Here is a 15,225-nt window from a genome sequence, read left to right on the forward strand (position 1 = left end):
AATTGATCATTTTTTTTTATCGGTTCTAGTTATATTTTCTTTCCATATATAACCAAAAAATTCTAATTACATTTTGAAATATGCTTAATACCATTTTTTTCCCTCACTTATCACAATTTGACAGTTATAGTCCCTCAAAGATTTTATTAGCTACAACGTCGTTCCTCATGTTTACTAATTGTTGCAGTTTTAGTTTTTTTGTCAACTTTCATCTAATATTTAACGGTTTTTAATTAGAAAATCAATTAAAAATAAAGTTTGAAGAACAGTTTTATGTTTTCTAATTAACAATTTTATGATTTCTAGTTTTTTTTTAATTGAATTTTTAACCAAAAATCGTCAAAAATTAGATGGAAGTTGACGGAAAATCAAAACTGCAACAATTAGTAATTGTGAGAGACGTGATAGACTAATAAATTTCATGAGTCACCAGAACTACCAACTCGTGATAAGTGACTAAGTGAGAGACCAAAAATACTATTACTACTTTGTGAAATTTATAAACTTTAAAATATTAATAAAATACAGAACTAAATTTGGTGGAAAGTTTTTCATCAAATCTCTCATAACATTCATCAAATTTTATTTTTGAATTACTAGAATATTAGTACTAGTTTCACTAAAAAAATATTGTGATTGAAATTTCAACATGGATTATGATAATCATTATATATATATAGAATTATATAATATTGTTTTGCAAAACTTGAGGCTAAATCAATGGAATTTCTCTCCTTTTCAGACAACAACATATAACAGTTGTCTTCTCAAACGTGCTCTCACGACGCTGCTCCTCTTGCCGCCGGCCCCACCACCACCACTACTCCTCCATTTCCCTCACCATTCAACACCCTTCTTCCCAGTTTCTGGTCACCGCAACAATGTGTAGGTGGATGAAGACCAACTCAAACATGCTTCTATGGTTTCCCATTGTGGTTCTCACCTTGTTCCTTGCAACGGTGCAGTGCCAGCCAACGAATGACTATGATGAAATCGACAACCCTGCTGTTCTTCCTCTCATTACTCAGCTTGTGTATAGCCGACTTTCCAATTTGACTTCACTTCTCAGTCAAGAAATTGGCACACAGTCAACTTTCTGTGTCAAAGATCCGTGAGTGTTTTTCCACCTTTCCTTGCATCCCTTTGACAAATTTGATAGCTTTCTGAACTGGGGTAGGATGCATTTGCATTTGAGAGCTTTATTTCTAGGTGGGCAAGTAGATCAATGAGTCCCTGCCATGATCATGTTTGGATCAGCTTATTTTTTGTATGCAGAAGCTTTGTCATTAGAATTGATTTTGGCATTAGTACCAATGTTAGATGAATTTCCAAACATGGTATCAATCAATGTTTTTAATACATGGAATGTATTAGTTTACAAGAGGATGGTTCTTAACTCAAAAGTCAAAACTCATATCATGGATTTTATATTTGGGGGACATCACATGCTATTGGTGAGATTCAAATGTAATTGATTTTGATGCAAATCATTTGACTTTTTTTTTTCATTTTAGTTATCAAGCTTCAAGTGTTTCAAATTTATGATTTCATTTGCAATGAATTAAAAAAGAAAGAGGTGAATTTTGTGATGAAGGAAATCAAAGAGAGTCAATGCTTGTTTCACATCTAAATTTGTTGTTGACCCCCCAGCAATGAATTATGAGCGGTGGCTCTAGGTTTAGCTTCATGTAAGGAAAAGAAGGAAGTTGAATTCTGTTATGGGGTACAGTTTGATTCTATGATAACATTGTGTTTAATGGTGGGTACTGAGCTCATGGGGCGGATAATTATTCTTGTAAAGCCATTCCATTTTCAATACTAGCATTGCTATTGATTAGGTTGTGAAAGTGAATTTTCTTGTTCCAGGGATTCAGATTGGAATCAAGCATTTAATTTTTCTTCTGATTTGGGCTTCCTAACTTCTTGCATTAAGAAGACTCAAGGTATGAACACTGACAATTAGAACTAAATTATACTATTGATCCATCTTGTTTCCATGAAAATACATGAACCAGAAAAGACACATTTTTTCTTACTTCTTTCAAAATTCCGTTAGTCTGTTTGTCAGAAGCCCAAACTCACATGTTCATTTGGTTACAAAACCTGAATGATATCATGATCTTAGATATAAGGGAACAGAAATTTTTAGATGTACCACCACATATGCTTATTGGTTTGTGAGGAGTTTGTATCAAAACCAAATATCTAATATGAATGTAAGCTGTCAGGGGGTAAGTGTTGCCGTTTATTTTGATCTCTAGTAGGATTAAGCATGGATTTCAAGAATATGTTTGAAGTTTGAACTTTGAACCACTATTCACTTCATCTTCCATTTCATCCTGCAAAAATAAGTAGTGCAAGGGAAAAATTGTTTCTTGCTAAAATAAGATGACTGGAAAACTCTTCTTATGCTTTGGATTCTGGTGATCTGATGATTTAACAGGAGATATTACGAAACGCTTGTGTACAGCAGCAGAAGTGAAGTTTTACTTAAATGGTTTATTGGAGAGTTCTACAAGTGCCAATTATTTAAAGCCTAACAAGAACTGCAATTTAACCTCATGGGTCTCTGGCTGCGAGCCAGGATGGGCCTGTAGTGTTCCCTCGAGCGAGAAGACTGACCTTAGAAATTCGAAGGAGATACCTGCAAGAACTTCAAACTGTCAAGCATGTTGTGAAGGTTTCTTTTGTCCTCACGGCATCACATGCATGATACGTAAGTGTAATGAGAATTTTTAATTTTTTCTCTTCATTACTGATGACTGAAAATAGCTTCTATAAGACACTTTGCCAATTTTTATTCAACTTTTATGCATCTTCAAACTGTGTAATACCATCAGTTGTGAAGACTCAGTGAAGAAGTCTTTTTTATGTGGTCAAGGGTTTAGAAATAAGAAATGTGTGAGACAATTCGTATCTTTTGGAGCCACGTCTTATGTTGTGCTAGTCAGTAAAAAAAAATCATCTGGAGTTCCTTCTCCGAGATATCTATAGTAGTAAAGCATAATGACATCTATGTGACAACACAAGTTTTTGCCTGTATATCAGCTAAAATCTGTCTCTAACACATTTATATTTTTTGGGTACTGGAAATACTGTTCTTGAAGCATGTCCTCTAGGTTCTTATTGCCCTCTTGCTACACTCAATAAAACAACTGGCATATGTGAACCGTGAGTTCTAATCCTGGCCCACAGTTTTGTTTTATTTTGTTATTTCTCGAATTGTTGCTTGAATGCTGAATCAATCTGCAGATATCTTTATCAACTGCCCACAATGAAGCCAAACCATACTTGTGGGGGAGCAAATGTGTGGGCTGACGTCAGTCGCAGTAATGAAATATTTTGCTCAGCAGGATCGCATTGTCCAACAACTACCAAAAGAATTCCTTGCAGTAGTGGGTATTATTTTTCTCTGACACTTGATTACTCACAAAACTTACCAGAATTGGATCCTAGAAGCAAATTTTTTGCTATATCCTCCTAACATCCTTGTAGTACTTAACAAAGAAAGAATCAAATGAAAAAAGTGGATGTATATCTTGAGAAGATGAAAATCATTCAATACTTCTTCATTCAATAACTACAGTTCAGCAATATTATTAAGAGCATTTATAGGGCAAACCTGGTGCTATAAAGCTCCTGCTATGTGCGAGGTCCAGGGAGGGTTTGGGCCCACTTTGTGGATCTAATGTAGACAGCCTTATGTTGCATTTTTGCAAGAGACTGATATCACGGTTCGAACTTGTGACCGCAAAGTCACATGGCAGCAACCTTACTGTTGTGCCGAGACTCGCAAATATGATTAAGAGCATTTGTACGTGTTTGAAACTTTTGGATGAGCAGGCTTTGCATAGTTGTAGTGGAGTCTCTGAGACTTTTTACCCATGCAGCAAATAATATGACCACTTCATTTAATATCTGAGTATACTTGTTGTTCTTATACCTGCCTTGATAGTTAAACATAAATTAAGCTGCCTCTGTTCATTATTGGGAATTTCCTAAATATTTTCCCTTGAAATTTCAGGCATTACTGCAGGATGGGATCCACATCTGAGAAAAGTAAGATAACATGAATTACTAATTCTTGTTACTGTAGATCTGTTTTGGTGTCAGATTTACTAATCAATTTCTGACTATATACATGCAGAGTAGATGTGAATATGACCATTTACTGATTATCTTGTAGGTTGCTTCAAGTTGAGTTCATGTAATTCAAGCACTGCAACCCAAAATATGCAAGCATATGGAATTATGCTCATTGTAAGTTATGTCTGAGCCTGAATGTTAGGTATGGAACATAAATAATGGGATGTATTTGTGTTAGAAATAATAATGTAATGTAAAAACCGTTCACGTGTCTTCCTCCAATAGATCCCCTCATTGTTCCAATAAAAAAAGTTGGGCTTAATTGCACTTTTGGTCCCCCAACTATTGCCTTCCTGTGAAAATCGTCCCCAAACTTCTAAATTAGCAAAAAACGTCCTCCAACTATACATGTCGTTGCACTTTTGGTCTGCCGTTTGCCTTCCTTGAGAAAACTAACGTGAGAAGTTGATGTGGCTCCCTCACGTGTGTTTCACGTGACTTTCTTCAGAGAGCTTGATGACTGGACAAGTCACATATTTCTCACGTGACTCTAAAAGGCTCCAACAGTTATGAAATTGCAAACCCTAATTAGACCTGATTACCCCATTTTAGAGTCACGTGAGAAACATGTGACTTGTCCACTCATCAAACTCTCTGAAGAAAGTCATGTAAGACACGCGTGAGAGAGCCACATCAGCTTCTCACGTTAGTTTTCTCACGGAAGGCAAACGACAGACTAAAAGTGCAATGACATGTATAGTTGGAGGACGTTTTTTGCTAATTTTGAAGTTTGGGGACGATTTTCGCAGGAAGGCAATAGTTGGGGGACCAAAAGTGCAATTAAGCCAAAAAGTTGAATAGGTTGGCAGTGCACTGCATTGTCCCAAACCCCAATGGGTTCTTGCGTGAGGGGCGTATTTGAAATATAAATATTATATAAAACTATTGTGTCTTCACCCAACAGCTTAAGCCTTGGGGATAGTTGGTTCATGACAATTTGCATTAATTGGAATTTTATTATTATTTGGGTGTTATAAATAAATTGGGGATTATTTGGGCTTTTAGTAATTTAGTATTTCTTTGTAATGAAGCTAGGGGTGCCTACCTAAGGATGGCTTACACTGATTTTTGGAGACATAATGTTGAATTGAGAATTAAAAGTTTTCCTGTACATCTTTCTCATCCCTCCTCAGTATGCTTTTCACCTTTTCTCTATTTCTTCCTCTTTCAGTGTTTCTCTAGATAAATTCCTTCTTTCCTTCCCTTTCTCCCTTACTTGATCAACATCATTGAGGAGTTGAATTTAAATTTTAATTCACCACATTGTTTCTGCAATTTTTTATCTGAGGGAGCAGTACCAACATTTCACTATTAGAGAGCTATATTAGATATATACTCTGAAAAATTTCTGATATTTCATGTTTCTGTTTTTCATTTTCATTATTATTTTCATGTACAAAGATGATTATGAATGATGGTCAATGCTTAGTACCATGTCACACAGAGAAACATAGGTAGACGTATGCATGCACAAACAACACACAAGCACAGATCATGTTGTTAGAAGTTCACCCTCTTTGACTTCTTGTGCAGGCTGCTTTGAGTACTTTGCTACTCATTATTTACAACTGTTCTGACCAAGTTCTCACTACTAGGGAAAGGAGAATGGCCAAATCTAGGGAAGCTGCAGCTAGAAATGCAAGGAAGACTGCCAATGCACGGCAAAAATGGAAATTTGCAAAAGATGCTGCTAAGAAGGGTGCAAGTGGGCTGCAAGCTCAACTATCACGCACATTCTCTCGTAAGAAGGATACTTCAGATCCAGAAAAATTTCGAATTTTGAATCAATCAGCTTCTGGAACAGATGTTGAATTATTGCCACACTCACAACCTATCACTTCAAGCACGGTTGCAAGTCCATCTGTGGTGACGAAGGAAGAGGGCGAAAAAACAAGTGATCTAATGCACATAATACATGAAATTGAAAATGACCCAGATATTCATGACAACCTTACTACAGAAACAGGAACTAGAGTTAACATTGTTGCAGGAAGTGTGTCAAAGGAAAAACAACCACATAGTCATAGCCAAATGTTTAAGTATGCTTATGCTCAACTTGAAAAAGAGAAGGCTCAGCAAGAAGAAAATAAGAACCTTACCTTCTCAGGAGTACTCAAAATGGCAACAAGCACTGAGAAAAGGAAAAGACCTTTTATTGAGATTTATTTTGAAGATCTGACTCTCACATTGAAAGCTCAAAACAAACATATATTGAGAAATGTTACTGGAAAAATCAAACCTGGCCGCATTACTGCTGTCATGGGTCCATCAGGGGCTGGCAAGACAACATTGCTTTCAGCTCTAGCTGGAAAGGCATTTGGATGCCTGGTTACTGGTTCAATTCTTATAAATGGAAGGAATGAATCAATTCAATCCTATAAGAAAATTATTGGCTTTGTGCCACAAGATGATGTAGTTCATGGAAATCTGACAGTGGAAGAGAATCTCTGGTTCAGTGCACAGTGCAGGTATGTTACATTGTTTGTTACATACAGAATTTTCTAAACTGTGACCTTCACCCAAGTTGATGCACTTACATGGGATTTATATTCAACCATTTATCTTTTTTCCCCCCTTATCAATCATGGGTCATAATTCAATGCGATTCTCTATTGATTCAATGGAATATTTAAGTTCTTAGAAATAAAATATAAGACCATTTATGTGTCTTCACTCTTCACCTAAAGCCTCTATAGCATGAAAGATTTGGAGTTCGGTCCTTGTTGCCCCATTCTTCTAATAAAAAGTCGAGTTTCAACACAAGGTAGATGGGGATCTCACAGTGTCCATGCTTGCCCAAGGGTTCTTGCATGAGTGTTGTGTTGTAAATATACTATAATAAAACCATTCATGTGTCTTCACCCAAAAAGTGAAGCTTTAGGGATAGATTTTCATAGCATAAGCCATGAAATGCTTTCAGGTTTTCTCTACATTAATTTTAACTACTCTAGCAAGAAGCAAGACTTTTGAACGTCTCATTTACCAACTATACCAGCCTTTCTTTGCTTACTTTACTCTTCAGATACTTGTACATATATTTCTATTCATGGAAGCTTTTGTGTTTCTACATGTCACTGTGTGCTTATTCAAATGAATTTTTGTTTAAGGCTGCCAGCTAACATGTCAAAACCAGAAAAAGTTCTGGTTGTTGAAAGGGTTATTGAATTCTTGGGACTGCAATCTGTGCGGAATTCTGTGGTTGGAACTGTGGAAAAGAGAGGGGTCTCTGGAGGCCAAAGGAAGCGTGTAAATGTTGGATTGGAGATGGTTATGGAACCTTCTCTTTTGATCTTGGATGAACCCACATCTGGCTTGGACAGTGCATCATCTCAGCTACTGCTAAGGGCACTAAGACGGGAAGCTCTTGAGGGAGTGAACATATGCATGGTGGTTCACCAACCTAGGTAAGTTTCAACTCCATGTCTGTATCATCGGTATACTGCTCGCCTTATTGCTCTTTTTTTCAGCCATCATTTACAGTACTTTAATTTTAGCTTAGTCTTAACGTTTTTTTTCAGTGGGTTAATAAATTTCATGCAACTGATCTAACTATGATTTTGGCTCAAAAAGCATTATTCCAATGTAAGCCAGGAATAAAAGCAACTAAGATTTCAAGGGGCTGTTTAGGGTTTTAGGATAGACAAGACCAATTAAGTGGGGGTGTAGTACTTATTAGTGGAATATAAGGTAACTGTGATCTGCAAGCAATAAGATGGTGATCAATGGATAAATCAGGAGATATTTGGCTGCCAGGGAGATTTGCGAGGATATAGGGCTACATCTAATGAACGTGGAATTAGGACTTTCCAAGAAAAATGGTCAAGAGAAGTTTGTGCAGATTAAATATAAAAAAGCATCTGTCGAATACAAAGACACAGCCAAACACGCTTTACATCTTGGGAATTTGGATAAACCGAAGTTCAAAGTCCAAATAAAATTTAATAAGATTCATAAACCTAAGTCCAATTACAACCTTTGATAAATACAAAGCAATAATATGTATACTTCCTCTAATGAACTGGAAAAAAGTTCCTGGTGGCTTCTAAACTCTAGTTACTTGTAAAAACTTGAATAACTGTAATCAACACTGTACCTTATGATAATATTATTTGAAACATTGTATGGGAATATATCATAATACACTACTTATTGCAAATTGACTAAGTTTTGGTACCCCTTTAGGCTTTTATATTGTTTTATTCTCCTCATATTTTTTAGCCATGTTGTAAACTCATGCACGGCGCACCTTATTACTGTAAATATACCTTTTTAGATGCTCCTTTTTGGGTCCCTGAATGGTAAATATGCATGAGAAACCATTTTGAAGATTGATATCATACTTCATGCTTTAATTTGGTTTTATTAACAATAGGATTATTTTCCCCTTGATTTTCTAATGATTGTTCTTTCTGCTTCAGCTATGCTTTGTTCCAGATGTTTGATGACTTAATACTTCTGGCTAAAGGTGGCCTTACAGTCTATCATGGACCTGCCAAGAGAGTTGAAGAATACTTTTCAGGCCTGGGAATCAATGTTCCAGACCGAATTAATCCTCCAGATTACTTCATTGACATTTTGGAGGGCATAGCAGTACCTGGTGGAAGCCCAGGGCTCAGTTATCGAGAGCTGCCTGTTAGATGGATGCTTCATAATGGATATCCGGTACCTCTTGATATGAGGCAGAATGCAGCACAAGTTGATATGTCCCATAGTGTAAATTCAGATTATGAAATAGATCCCAATGCATCTGGTCGTGCGAAAAAAACCTTCACTGGAGAATTATGGCAAGATGTGAGAAACAATGTGGAACTGCAGGGGGAGAAGATAAGACTCAATTTTTTGAAATCCAAGGATTTATCTAACCGGGAAACTCCAGGTTTATTCAAGCAATATAAGTACTTTCTTATACGGTAAACAATTCAATGTCCTCAATTTTTTGCTAGCATAGAATTTTTTTCAGTTTACTAGAAGGCTTGCTGGAATCTCTCTTAGTTCCTTAATATTTGTGAAATTTTCGCTGAAGAACTACTAAGTGGCATGCTTAAGTAGTTGTCGTTTGGAATTTGTGACATGAATAAAGTAAGTAGATTCGCTAATGCTGGGGATTCAATAATTAATTTCTTGCTATGGTTTATGTTGGTGTCGAAAGTTCTATGGGTATAAGGGAAGTGCGAAGAACTAGAAGGAAAAATACAAATAAAAACCTTTTCTTCTTAATATTCCTTGTGTTTTGGAAGCCAAAAACAATGTTAGTATCAAGGAACCATATAGCAATAAAGGCAAACCAAGTTGAACTTGCCTCTGTTAATTATATCACCATTTCTCTTCTGGTACTCCATATAGTGTTGTGATCTGTTAAACGAGAAAGTAGCTTATAAACTTTTAATAATATGCATGTCTGTTCAACTTGGCGTCTGAATTTTCCTTTCTTAGTTGCTGGTACTTACTCCAAGCAAACATTATTTCAGGGTTGGCAAGCAGCGATTGCGGGAAGCTAGGATCCAAGCCATAGATTATATTATTTTGTTACTTGCTGGAGCCTGCTTAGGATCACTTACCAAAGCGAGTGATCAAACGTTTGGTGCAGTCGGGTTCACCTATACGGTGATTGCTGTGTGTAAGTAAAATAAATATTGAAAATAGTCTACCCTGCAGGATTCATGTGAGCGATTCTTATATGTTGTTGTTAATTTCAGCTCTTCTGTGCAAAATAGCGGCTTTGAGATCATTTTCTCTGGATAAATTGCACTACTGGAGGGAAAGTGATTCTGGCATGAGCAGCTTGGCTTATTTCCTATCCAAAGACACAATTGATCATTTTAATACTGTGATCAAGCCTATGGTGTACCTCTCTATGTTCTATTTCTTCACCAATCCACGATCTACTTTTGCAGATAATTATGTTGTGTTGCTTTGTCTTGTGTACTGTGTGACTGGCATAGCATATGCATTGTCCATATTTTTTGAACCAGGCGCCGCCCAGCTGGTGAGTATTAGAAGCAAAGAAACTTCTACAATCCCCGCGATTGAAATTTACTCATGATTTTATTCCTCCTCTAATATGTTTCTGTTTCTGGCAGTGGTCAGTACTCCTTCCAGTTGTTTTGACCCTCATTGCAACACAAACGAAAGATAGTAAATTTTTGAAGGATATAGCTAACTTGTGCTACTCGAAGTGGGCTTTACAAGCATTCGTCATTGCAAATGCTGAAAGGTAATCTAACAAAGACGATTATTGATTTATATAATTATAAATTTATGTCTCTGCTTAATTATCTTGAAGAAAATCTATGTTGATAAGTTTGCCTTTATGGAATTGATGCTGTTATTCACAATTTTTCACCAAATGCACAATAATAACAATAACCGAGTCTTTTCGCATTGGTTGTTTGGATTTACATCAATTGCATGTACTATTTGTCCCTTAATAGCTTTAGCTTTTAAGCTGAGTAGCTATTTCATAGGTTTGTTGGTAAGGAGCTCAATCCTTAACAAAATCTACTTTTAAATATTAAAATCTTGGCATAAAGTAGAATTTGGTTTTAGTAGTAATAATAATGAACTTATTGTAGTTTCAAAAAAGGAACTTGTAGTATATATGAATGGGCTCTTCTCAGTTCCTAATGGTAAACCCTCTGTAAATGTTTTAGACCATCATATCCTAACATATTAGAACTCAATTTCTTGTGGGATGAAGCTTATTGATTGGACAGTATGATATAAATACACAATTCAATTCACTAATTTTAGCTAGAAGACCTGTTTCCGAATTTCCTGTAGAAGAGGACTAGTCAGAAGGAGTAGCTTAAGCCCAAATTTCAATTAAATAATGAATTATTGACCAAATTGAGGGTTGCATTTAAATCATGAGACATCAAAGGGACTGTTCTGCATCAAATATATCAGCGTTTATGTAAAAAAATACAAAAAGAACAAGAACAAGAGGATACATAACCTATGGTATTGCTTAATTATTTAAAGTCACACATTTGAATCTGGATACTGAACATGCTGTTAATGACTTCTATGCTGCAGGTATCAAGGAGTGTGGCTTATAAGTCGTTGTGGTTCACTTCTAAAAAATGGCTATAATCTTCATAATTGGAGTCAGTGCATATCCATCCTCATTCTCATGGGTGTAATTGGCCGGGTAATAGCATTTTTTTGTATGGTCACCTTCCAAAAGAAGTAGGGCCAAGCTTCTAATCTACCAAAGTTCACGTATCACCAAAAATATAGAGGGTAGTATCACCAAAATTATTAGGAACTGCATTAGGATTCTCGTGATTTCAAGAATATATCTGGTTAATTTTTGGGGCTTGATAGTGTCTACAGCTAGTGTTTATGTTTTGTTTGCTAGTAATGTACTTAATACATTTTTTAAAAATATTACTAATACAAGTATAACATAGCAAGAGTTTTTTTTTATAAGCCACGTAGCAAGAGTTTATTTGAACCAGTTTGTGTGTGTGTTTCCATGTTTGGAAGAGCTTATTTGTACTTATACAAGTGTTTGGAAGAATTTATGTAAATAGATTATGACCCACCTATAAACAATTTAATATTAGCTTATGAATAAGAGCTTATGTTTATGTATAACATATTTACAGTTTATTTCAAAAAGTTTTTCAAATTTAGCTTCATTAAACAGTTTGCTATTAGCGGATCAACTTCTTTCCTCAAAATCAATATTTACATTTGGAAGCTACTCAGAAGCTTCCTTTTGGAATGATTTTTAATAAATTGTAAAAAGGTTTTCAACGTACATTAAATTGAACCTTTTGCACTAAATTAAGAGAATTATAAGATACCAAAATAGAGGGTTGTGATTGAATGATTGGGTAAGACTTATTTACACTGTCAGTGCATAGAAATTATCTCCTAAATTAATCCTCAGTAAACCATATCAATCAAATTAAGTAAAAACTAATTTTTTTTCTACCCTTTCAGCGCATAAACCTTTTTTACTTGCACTTCATATATAATTCGTCAAACATAAAAAAACAAAAATCACATAAAAACCCCAAGACAACATCAAGTCTTTGAGTTTCTCCATTCTCAAAAGCTCATCAAGAATTACTTTTACTAGGTGTGTGTTTGGTTTCAAATCTGGAGAGGTCAAACATGGATCCAGAAATCCAAAAACAACTATTTCGTGTGTGTTTGGAAAACTCATTCACGATCCGCGTTTGGCCCCGATCCACGTTTACAGAAGCAAGAAATAGTTGCTTTTGAATTTCTGGATCCACGTTTGGCCTCTCCAGATTTGAAACCAAACACACACTTCTTACTTCTGTAAACGTGGATCGGGGCCAATCATGAATCGTGAATGGGTTTTCCAAACACACACTAGGTATATATAGGCCCCTAAATTGCTGAGGCACCCTAGTAATGTAGGATCCATAATAATCTCAAACATGTCAGAAGACATTCACTAATGGTTTAGTGGAAAGCCCTAAACAATAACAAAAAAAGACGTAGAATATAAAAAGGATAGTGAAAAATTGTTCTCGATTCCAATAATTTGTCATTATCATGCTTACTTAAAATAATTTTTTGCAATTCCACTTGTAGAACATGTTAAAAAAATGTCCATAGTTAATTTTTGTTGTACGTGAATAAAGTTGAGAGTTGAGACTAATATATTTTAGTATATCTGAAAGATAAATTACTCTCTTTATGGATTAACCTCTGGATCTTTTCTCCCCGATGCATATGTTCTTTAACTCCTACAACTTAAGCTATCATTTGATGACAGATAAATACATTACTAGGGATGTATTTTTTGTCTTGTCTAACCCAACGGTCTAGATATGCCATGATCGAATCATGTGTAGCTAGATCAAATTTGTCTTTATCCTCTCTCACATAATCAAATTTACATGAGTTACATTGAGCCCTGTGATTAAGTTGGAAGCTGTGCATGTATAGTGAAGGTGATGTGAGGATTTTCTCAAACTCTTTAAAACTCAGTTCACAAATATTGTCTTGGAATGTTGATCTCAAGAGATTTGAACCAATTTAGAGATAAATTTGTCAAATTTGAAAGGGTAATGCACCTTAACTAGAGCCATAAATTACTTCATATATATATAGGAACCAAAAGCAAAAATAACAACCCATGCCTATATCAACTGGGGCTCCTCAAAGGACAAACACCACCACATACATTTATTCTGGTATCAGATTCCAAATTCCTTCTTACCTGCAAGCTCTATCTTGTTGGCCATGAACCGGAGATAGGACTCAATGTAAGACCTCAAATCTTCACAAGTTCGCCCCTCCACCGGATCACACACAAACCCCCACTCCATCTTGCACCCTGCTTCAGCCGCCATCGCTATCGGAACCACACTCATTGTTGCCACATAATTCGTGAATCCTATGTTGCTGTCAATAACTGCATAGGACAAACAATGCTGAACAGGATCGTTCACGAGGAGCTTCTCTTTGGCCCACTTGATTTTTGTTGTTCTTGCTTTCTCATCCATTACTGCGCTTCCATCTGTTTTTATGATGGAAGTGCAGTAGCGGAAGAGACCAGGTTGGTCTTGATCAACCTGGTAACAAGTGTCAATGGGGATCCACTTGTGGAGGTTGCAGAAATCCGACACGACGGCCCATGCTGCTTCTGCGGTCGTGCCTGGTAGCTCAACGGTGGCTTTACCTTCCCATTTTGGCTTAGATTCCTTTGCTGCCATGATTCTCTGCGTTGCTGTTGTTTGAAGCTAGGAATGTGGGGACACCTTAGAGACTTCAGTCTTCAAAGAAATTATTGTAGGCAAGCGCATGCACCTGATTAAATATATATAGCTAGAGCCAGAGGCGGACCTACATGGTGATGAGAGGGTTCACTTGAACCCCTGAAAAAAAAAAAAAAAGAGTAACACTTACCCCTTATATAAATTTTACCCCTTTATATAATTTTTTTTGAACCCCTGAAAATTTTAAATTGTACTAGTAGTTTAAATTTTGCACATATTTGCACCAAACTCAAACTCACTTACCCCACTCTCTCGCATACGCATGTGTCTCAGTGTCTTTATTGCAGGAACTGTGTTTGTTAGTATTGGGTAGTCACAACGTCCAACCCATAGCATTACAACAAAGCATCATTATCATGTTGAGTTATTTTTTACCGTGATAGATATGCAACTTTAAGAACTTAATGATAGCTTTGGTGAGATTAATACTCAATAGCTCATTTGTTTGACTTCTTTGGATCCGTGTAATTTGTTCTCTGCTTTTGATAAGGCAAAGGTGTTGGAATTTGTAAGTTTTTATCCAAATGAGTTCACTCCATTTAATTTAGTGGTTCTTGACTTCTTGGTGTCTTGTGATGCACTAGATTCTTACATCATCGGTATGCGTAGGAATGATGAATGTACCTCTTTGAAAGGACTCTAACAACTTTCAGAGAAGTTGGGTGAAAAAGGAAAACATGTAGTTTATCCACAAGTTTATCTTCTTTTGAAATTTGCGCTGATTTTGCTTGTTGCTATGAATATTGTGAAGAATAGGCTGCGTAACCGAATGAGAGATGCATGAATGAACGACTGCTTATTTACTTACATTGAGAGTGATGTATTCAATACCATTGACTTCGAGCTTATTTTTCAACGATTTCAGAATATGAAATCACGTAAAGGACAATTATGACTTGTATAATTTATTTGTATAAACATATTTAAGTTGTTTTTAATTAAATTTTTATCGATGTGTTCGTTTGAAAAATTTGAACCCCTGACCTGGGGTCCTGGATCCGCCACTCCTAGAGCACATGCACTTTATATGATTAATTACTACAAAGTTTTGTTTTTATGTGTGTGTATATAAAGGGTAGAAAAGCGTGGCTTTAGGGAAGAGATTAGGATTGGTTTGTGATCATCCTCGTGACAAGGAGGCAATTCATGAGCTGATGCAAAATATTTAAGCTAACTATCGTGAATAACTTTTTTTCTCTAAAAAAAAGTATTAAATGGTAGAAAAATTATTGATTCAAATGGAATATGTTTATTCCTTTTTTAGTAGGTATTGAGTTCAAGTATAATGTATGTTTCCACTCAAATATTTGTTTCT

The 15,225-nt window shown here is 35.9% G+C and overlaps 2 protein-coding genes across 2 annotated transcripts; one reads left to right on the forward strand and one right to left on the reverse strand.

The window, feature by feature from the left end:
- The first annotated feature begins 717 nt into the window (after positions 1–717).
- Positions 718–11,577, forward strand: LOC130717963 (ABC transporter G family member 24-like). The gene is made up of 14 exons (XM_057568381.1): positions 718–1,111; positions 1,867–1,943; positions 2,444–2,716; positions 3,108–3,171; positions 3,253–3,399; positions 4,025–4,059; positions 4,187–4,260; positions 5,680–6,614; positions 7,254–7,550; positions 8,565–9,056; positions 9,615–9,763; positions 9,843–10,132; positions 10,227–10,360; positions 11,182–11,577. The coding sequence occupies exons 1-14, from the start codon at positions 882–884 to the stop codon at positions 11,336–11,338; spliced, it is 3,354 nt and encodes a 1,117-aa protein (XP_057424364.1). The 5' UTR covers positions 718–881; the 3' UTR covers positions 11,339–11,577.
- Positions 11,578–13,119: 1,542 nt separating this feature from the next.
- On the reverse strand, positions 13,120–14,385 carry LOC130718355 (lachrymatory-factor synthase-like). The gene has a single exon (XM_057568941.1). It carries the CDS (start codon positions 13,845–13,847, stop codon positions 13,329–13,331), a length of 519 nt encoding a protein of 172 aa, XP_057424924.1. The 5' UTR covers positions 13,848–14,385; the 3' UTR covers positions 13,120–13,328.
- Between the last annotated feature and the right edge of the window lie 840 nt (positions 14,386–15,225).

This window comes from Lotus japonicus, chromosome 5 (genome assembly GCF_012489685.1).
Source record: "Lotus japonicus ecotype B-129 chromosome 5, LjGifu_v1.2".
Classification (NCBI taxonomy): Eukaryota; Viridiplantae; Streptophyta; class Magnoliopsida; order Fabales; family Fabaceae; genus Lotus; species Lotus japonicus.

What these genes read in the sequence shown, in the direction of transcription:
- LOC130718355 (XM_057568941.1), bottom strand. Translation starts at nt 13,847, where the DNA reads ATGGCAGCAAAGGAATCTAAGCCAAAATGGGAAGGTAAAGCCACCGTT.
- LOC130717963 (XM_057568381.1), top strand. Translation starts at nt 882, where the DNA reads ATGTGTAGGTGGATGAAGACCAACTCAAACATGCTTCTATGGTTTCCC. An exon ending in CATATGGAATTATGCTCATT is followed by an intron (nt 4,261 to 5,679) that starts GTAAGTTATGTC and finishes CTTCTTGTGCAG; the next exon opens with GCTGCTTTGAGTACTTTGCT. An exon ending in TATAAGTACTTTCTTATACG is followed by an intron (nt 9,057 to 9,614) that starts GTAAACAATTCA and finishes ACATTATTTCAG; the next exon opens with GGTTGGCAAGCAGCGATTGC.